General features: G+C 44.9%; 1 protein-coding gene and 1 non-coding gene across 5 annotated transcripts in view; both read left to right on the top strand.

The window, feature by feature from the left end:
• The first annotated feature begins 1,335 nt into the window (after positions 1-1,335).
• TUFT1 (tuftelin 1) overlaps positions 1,336-7,917 on the top strand; it is a 42,548-nt gene continuing 35,966 nt past the window's right edge. For all 4 annotated transcript variants that reach the window (XM_043877500.1, XM_043877501.1, XM_043877499.1 and 1 more), the window contains exon 1: positions 1,336-1,466. In XM_043877500.1, coding sequence (XP_043733435.1) covers positions 1,407-1,466 — 60 coding nt within the window. In that variant the 5' untranslated portion in view covers positions 1,336-1,406. The remainder of the gene's footprint in view (positions 1,467-7,917) is intronic.
• On the top strand, positions 3,711-3,840 carry LOC122678607. Its single transcript, XR_006336257.1, has one exon. It is a non-coding gene; the product is annotated as a small nucleolar RNA SNORA11 (small nucleolar RNA).

Genomic DNA, 7,917 nt, shown 5'->3' with positions numbered 1-7,917 from the left:
TTATTTGGAGGTCTAAATTACATGAAGAAGCCATCTTACTATGCAACTTAGAGGCTGAAACTGGAGTTTTCTTACCTCACTTTTGGAGGCCTTTTACAACAGATCAGATGGGATCTAGGGAGACGAGAAGTTTATAGCAGCTCCATTCTTCCTGGGAATAGCAAGACCAAGAATAGTAAATGCCGTCTTTGAGAATTAAAGAAGACAGGCTAGAACTGAGTTTTATTCCTATGGGGCATAAGGATATCCTAAATATTTACCTTCCAGTTGCAAAGACACCATCCATTCCTACATTTCATGTGACCCAGTTCCTACCTGGGAAGTTTCTGTCATCCCTGCCCTTGTGTCCCCTTGAAGAGGGGATTAGGTGTTCACCAGAGTCTATTGTCAGATTCAGAAGTTCTGCCCACTCAAGAATAGGTCAGACCTCCTCCTGTCTGATGTCCATGAAGATCACAGCCCCACTGAGAAGCCACCTGCCAAGAGCAGTTGGGCGGGGAGAGGTTCCAAGGTCCTGCTAGACCAGCCTCTCTCATGGGCCCTTAAGATGCTAACCTGGGCTTGGGGAGCAAATGCCACTGGAGAAGTTGAGATTTATCCCTTCTCAAGAATACAAATTCCTTTTAAGGCAATGTGTCCCGCCTCTCCCTTCTATATAAGGGCAGCTTCGATATAATAGCTTCTGCCAAACAAGCCCCACCCATAGCCAAGCTGGCATTGACTTTGGCCTGGGCTTCCTGCCAGCGAAGGGCACTTGCCAGACTGGCTTAGGCCAGTCTGAGCGAGCTGGTCCTGGAAGTCTGTAAGGTTTGCTCAGCTCCACGAACCCTACAGGCTGGCCGATATGTAGGAACAGGAGAATGTGTGGAAGATTTTTCCAACTCCTCATCCTCTAGGGGCTGGCAGGGTAATTCTATCTTACAAACACTGGTCTGAATTGAAAGGTGAAGGCAAGACTAATGTTTGAGGGACAACCATACACGCATATGTGCTTAGTCGCTCAGTCATGTCCTACTCTTTGCGACGCTCTGGACTGTAACCCGTCAGGCTCCTCTGTCCATGGGATTTTCCAGGCAAGAATGCTGCAGTGGGTTGCCATTTCTTCATATAGGCATAAAACGCTATACAAAACTTCAGTTAAGCAAATAAGTTGCTCCCAAGCCATAAGCCCCACCTCTAGGTAAATCAGTGCGAGCTCAGATGGGCGCGTCCTGATACATCTAGACCACGCCCATTGCGCCCTTTCGCCCACTCGTTGGCCAATGGCGTCTTAGGGGCGTGTCCTGTTTTGCCCCCGCCCCTGACGCGACTATACAAGGTGGGGCGGTTCGGCGTGCGCCCGCTTAGTAAGAGCCAGACTGCAGGGCAGAGGGTTGGGCTTTGTGCTGCGACCCCCGCAGGAAAAGATGAACGGGACGAGTAATTGGTGTACATTGGTGGACGTGCACCCGGAGGGGCAGAACGCGGTAAGAAAAAGCGTTCGCGCCGACTACCTAGCTTGATATTCTCGTTTTCGAATTCTTCCTTTGCAGTGCCCCGCGAGGGGTTCTTTGACATCTGATGTCGCGCTCGGTGTGGTAGCTCGTCGCGGCGCTTCTCTTTTTCTGCCACTTCGCGGCGGGCAGTGGGGTCAGCTGGATAAAGACTCTTCTGAGGCTAGAGGACACGGGGCTTCCCTGCCCTTTGGGAGGACACTGCGGCTCCTGCCTGGAACTCGGCGCGGGTCACCGGTGCGCGCTGCTCAGGCGTCCTATGGGCTGTTAGGCTGTGTCGTAGGAGAATGAGCTCCAGGGACGGGATCCCTGTGCCCTTTTGGACTTTGGTTCCCATCGAGGGGGATTAGGCTTTTCTGTGGGTCTTGATGACTTCAGGGGTTCTTCAAAGAACTTCCTAGTGCTTTGGGCGATCAGTAGCAAGACAAAGGCTACAAAGTGAAATTCTAGGGCTTGGACTGGAGGGTGGGGGTGGTAGAACTCCAAGTACGCCGAGATTGGCCAAGGACTCTTATTTTGCGCTAGGAGGCTGTCTGCTTGGGGTCACCTCTCTCTGCTATGATTTCTGCTCTTTCCCCCATGCCGGTTTTCCTGCTCCCCTCCTCCCATCGGTCAGCCGATAGCTTCCTGGGACTTTCGGTTGGTTTTGTTTCCGTCTTCAAGCACGGAGCAAGTGGGAAGGGATGCCAGAACCTGGGCTGAGAAGGGGAGGGAAGTGACCTGCACGAGCTTCTAGACAGAGTGAGAGTGGGGGAGCGAGCAGCCCTTCCCATTTGCTCCAGTGCTAAGCTATCTGCCCAGCTCCCCTCACTCCCTTGGTCTCCTCCCCACCACAGCAGACCGTGTGGTTTTTCCTCATACCCTCAGAGGAGGGTAACTTGTGGCTCTGCTGGGAAACCTAACCCAGAATGAATGTGTACTGTTTCATCAGTTTCCAAGCTATTCTGGGGGAGAATGAACGGGAGCCAAGGTGATTGGGAGTTTGTATCCCTCCCTTTCCCCCACTGCACTCTGATTCTGTTCCTGTCTTCCTGTTTCAGCATGCCCTTGAGATAGAGCTAATCCATCTGCACCTGGATTGTGGCTTTTCAAAGTATATTTGTAGAATAGTTGGTCATTTCAAGTTTAGGGTATAGATGATCACTTAATTCGGCTCACAGTCCTCCCTCCATTTCTGTCCAGGCTGTGAGTTTCTATCACATTACAATTCAGGTATTGCTACTGCCCAACCCCAATACCCCCACCCCTGTCTTCTGTTATTTGCCACTCCCCCAGCTCTGGGACACAGAAGAGATGGGGAAAAAAAATCCATCCTCTATTGTGTTAGACCCAAGTCCTATTCCAAATGCTTGCTCACTGTTTTGGAATGGCTGAGGCAGGATATGAGGGACATAAAGGAGAGGAATGACTTGACTTCTTTTTGCTTATTGTAGAAAAGAGATTCAGAGAAGTCTTAAATCTAAGGCATTGGCAGTGTTGAGAATGAATTGACACTCTCTTCTATCCCTTGATGTTTTGCTGCTTGTCTGGTGGGGCAGAAAGAGTGGATTGGAAAATAGCAAGAAATTCAGACAGTCTCCAGCTGTGGATTAGTTTGAAGCTAATCAGAGGCCTCTAGAGTAAGAGAGACAGAAATTTTCTTTTATTCCTTCTTACCAGGCTGAATTTGAGAGTTATTTGACTTCAAAGGTGGGAATGAAATCACTATTGCCCATATCTGGTGTTGGAGACATTCCTGAGCTCTTACAGAAGAGGAGATGGTAAACAATCAATCAGTCAGGAGACAGGCTTTGTCCTGGATTCCTTTCCTCTGAGCCATCTTGAAGACAATTTATGGCTCTGGACAGTCCCCAGGAACCTCTTGTATATTCACACTGTTGAATGAGTGCTCAGTGCGTGTGCAAAGTGAGTGAGTGAATAAATGAACGAAGAAGTTGTTTCTTTTGGTGTCAGCAGTGCAGACAGTTTAACTGACTGGTGTGTCCTGCTGAGTGTCAGGACCCTGGGACTGTGTTGGTATTTCTCCAACAACCAGGCCATGTGCCTCAGTGCACCACACATGGTCACTGGAAATATGGCTGCTGCATTCTCTGGGTTGTTTTTATTGTTGGAGGCAGATGCGGCAGGTACAAGGAGCCAGTGCTTTCCAACTGCTGATCATAATCACACAGTCACTAAAATCAACTTAGTGGGTCAGAACCAGCTGTAAAAAAGAAATAGATGTGCTCAGAGCAGGAGGCCTGAAGAAATGGCCCCTCTATTTGTAACACACCCAACAGGAATCTGGGTTCACTGTAACAAGAGGCACAAAACTTGTGGCCTTCCTGTGAATAAATACCCTACACATGTCCGCCTGCACCTCCACTGGGCAGGACAGTGGGATAGGGCTCAGTATTGGAAGAGAAGTTGCAGTATTTAGTGGAAGAGTTTGCCACCTACAGCCTGTCTGGCCCTTACATGGGTGAGCTATGAATGGTCTTACAGTCATAAAAGCTTTGAACTTCTCTTTTCAGGAAAAAAGAAAGTGAGTCCAACTGTATGCCATTCTGGAAATGGTAAAACTATGGAGACAATAAAAAGACCAATGGATGCCAGGAATCTGGGGGGAGAATGCAGATGAATACAAAGAGTACAGAAGTTTTTTAGGGCAGTGAAAATACTTGATAGTATAATGATGAATATACGTCATTATACATTTGTCCAAACCCATGGAAGGTGTAACATACTCACTTGACTTAGAGTGAATGTTAAGATGATCTGTGGATCCTAGGTGGTTATGATGTATCAGTATATGTTCATCTTCGGTTAAAAAGTACCATTCTGGTGAATGATACTGATAATGGCTATGCATGTGTGTGGGGAGGGGGCATATGGGAAATTTCTATATCTTCCTGTCAATTTTGTTACAAACCTAAAACTGCTCTAAAAAGCAACAAACTTCTTATTTCTTAAAATAAGAAATAAGAGTTAACAGGCTCAGAGTGTTAGGGTAGACACTTTTGGTGAAACTTTTGTTTCAGTTAGATCTTTGTTTACATATTATATATGCGTATGTGTATTTATTTGATTGTGATGTAAAATGTGTTTTTTTTTAAATGTGTTTTTTAAGGCCAAAAAACTTTGCAAGCCACTGTAGTAAATTGTACTGGCAAATAAAAGCACAGATTAACCTCATACTCATTTTTTTAAAGACATTCCATTAAGTTCCCTTATTATAAACAACAGAGAGTGGCTTCAACTAACTTAAGCAAAAGAGGACTTTATTAGAAGGAAATGGGCAGCTCACAGAATTTAAGCTTAAAAAGTCTAAACCAAGGGAGTCCTGGGGCCTGGGTAAATGGAAGGAGAGAATGGAGGGTTTCCAGTTCTGGGTCCACTGTTTCCAGCTGTGTTAGGTCTTTTTGCCATTCTGTTCAAGATTCCAGGGAGAAAGTGTCATTGGCCCCTTCCCCTCTTGGCCAGGGCTTGGGGTTCCTTGATTAAGAGGCCCACCAGATTACCCAGTAAAGGAGGAGATTCTCTGAAACAAAACCCCAATGCTGTTATCAGTGGAGGAGGATGGAAATTGGTAACAATAACAGCAATAGACTTAATTTAAATGATCTCTGATTATCTTTCTTTTCCTTTTTAAATCATTTTTAATCAAAGGAATGTATGTGTATGATTTTAAAAAGATCTAGTAATATCAAAGGCCTTTAAAAGAAAATAGTAAGCAATTCCCTACCTAAGACCAGCTGAGCAGTAAAGAATCTCCTGAGATTCCTGAGTAAAGAATCCTGCTGAGGCAGGAGATGCAGATTCTATCCCTGGGTAGAGAAGATCCCCTGGAGAAGGAAATGGCAACTCACTCCAGTATTCTTGCCTGGGAATCCCATGCACAGGGGAGGCTGGCAGGCTCCAGTCCATGGGGTCGTAAAGAGTCAGACATGATTTACACTTAGCGACTAAAACAGAAGCCACCCAAAACCACCCAAAGTGGAAGTTACTGCTCTTAACTCTTAGTTCTGTCTAGTGTTTATGGCCATGTTTCTAAATAGTTTGCTTATGATTTATCAGTTTTAGACATTGTTGACTTCCTGTTGTAGGAATTATAGGAAGGTTTATACTGGCACCGCTTACATGCTTCCTTTTCCTTCTGCCTTCTTCCCAAAGAAATTATATCACAATTTTTGACTAAACTGTGGTTCTATTCATAACATTGCAGTTAAGAGCCTGGTTCTGGGAGTCTGACCCACTGGACTATAGTCAGAGCTTCAGTGTTTGCTTTGCCCAAGATCACTTTGATAAACTACCTTATCTCTTTAGTCTCAGTTTCCTCATTTGTAAAACGGGGATAATAATTACATCCTTTTCATAAGGTTGTTGTGAAGAATGCATATGAAATATTACGTACAATGCCTGGCACATGGTAAGTGCTCAGATGTTAGTCATTATTTTCTCTTTGTTACTTACGGCTAGACTGTTTTAACTCCCCCTGGTCAAGGGATGGATAAAGAAGTTTTGCTCCTCATTATGTTGATGTCTGCTCTTACCTGTTCCTTTCCCCTTTCCTCTGTCAGTGGAGGGTCTTGAGGGTCAAAAGGGACATCTAGGTAGATCCAGAGTGAAGACCTGAATCACCTCGGCTAGTCTCAACTCAGCAGGGACTGTCTTAGAGTGATAGTCAGGGTTCATGTTTTAGCATCTTGTTCTGGGCTCTTTTCCTCCTTCTCCTTTTTCTGAAATCATGGCCAAGGCAGCTGGTGTCCCATGATGTCTGGGCTGTGAGAAGGTCCTTTTAAGCATCCTGTCAGTGTTACCCTTCCTTAGAATATTTTCTCCCTGCCTCCACCCCAGGACTTCCCTGGTGGCTCAGATGGTAAAGAATCTGCCCGCAATGTGGGAGACCCAAGTTCAGTCCCTGGGTTGGGAAGGTCCCCTGGAGAAGGGAATGGCTACCCACTCCACAGTTCTTGCCTGGAGAATTCCGTGGACAGAGGCTATAGTCTGTGGGGTTGCAAAAAGTCAGACAGGACTGAGCAACTAACACTCCCCCCCACCAGCACCCAGTCCTCTCTACAATGTTTATATTGGTCAGTCTAGCTAGAGAGGTTTTCTCAATATCTGAGTGGATTTGAAATTTTACATCAGCTGCAGTCTGAACCTTTGTCTTTATCCTGAAATAGGTGTCATTTCTTTAGGACCTCAGAAGCTGCATTAGTTTAATGCCAAGTCTTTCCTAATTTAGAAAGACTTTTTTTTTTCTTTTACTAAAGTTATGATTTACTGAAGGCTCACTATAGGCCTCATTTTCATTTTCTTTTTATAATAGTTTTATTGAGATATAATTCACATGCCATACATATCACCCATTCCATATACAATTTAATGGGTTTTAGTATATTCACAGAGTTGTATAGTCATCAACACAGCTGATTTTAGAACATATTTCATCACCCCATAAAGAAATCCTGACGCATTAGCAAGCACTCCCCATTTTTCTCCAATAGTCCCTGACCCCAGCCATAGCAGTCTACTGTCTTTCTCTATGGTTTGCCTATTCTAGATATTTTATCTAAATGTAATCATGTAATATGTGATCCTTTGTGACTGGCTTCCTCTGGTTAGCATGTTTTTAAGGTTGACCCATGTTGTAACCTGAATCAGTATTTCATTCCTCTTTATGACCGAATAACAAGTGTTACATTGCATGGAAATATTCTGACGTGTTCATCACGGGTAAATGTCACTGGGCGTCTGGGTTGCTTCTTTTAAAAAAAAATGTTTTGAAATTGGAGTCTAGTTGATTTACAGTGTTGTGTTTGTTTCAGGTGTATGGCAAAGCAAATCACTTATGCATATATCCACTCTTTTTTAGAATCTTTTCCTATATAGGCCATAACAGAGTATTGAGTGGAGTTCCCTGCACTATACAGTTCAGTTCAGTTCAGTTGCTCAGTTGTGTCTGACTCTTTACAACCCAATGAACCGCAGCACGCCAGGCCTCCCTGTCCATCACCAATTCCTGGAGTCCACCCAAACCCATGTCCATTGAGTCGGTGATGCCATCCAGCCATCTTATCCTCTGTCGTCCCCTTCTCCTGCCCTCAATCTTTCCCAGTGGCTTCTTATTAGTTGGTTGTTTCTTCTTTTCTTCTTTTATGAATAATGCTCTTATGAACATTTGTTGACAAGTTTTTATGTGGACTTATGTTTTAATTTCTCTTGGCAAGAAATACCTAGGTTTGGAATTGCTGCGTCAGAATATTTGCATTTTAAAAGAGGATTCTTCTGGAGCCATTGATGCTTACTCCAAAGGAATGAATGAATTCTAAGCCGGTGGCAGCCCTGCCACCTGGATGGGGAAAGAAACTCCTGGGCAGAGGAGCCATTCAGGTTCAGTGACTGCCTGTTCCTTTCACTCATGAGCTCTGCCACAAGCTCA

The sequence above is a fragment of the Cervus elaphus genome, chromosome 20, assembly GCF_910594005.1.
Source record: "Cervus elaphus chromosome 20, mCerEla1.1, whole genome shotgun sequence".
Classification (NCBI taxonomy): domain Eukaryota; kingdom Metazoa; phylum Chordata; class Mammalia; order Artiodactyla; family Cervidae; genus Cervus; species Cervus elaphus.
This window is presented reverse-complemented; position numbering and strand designations above follow the sequence as displayed.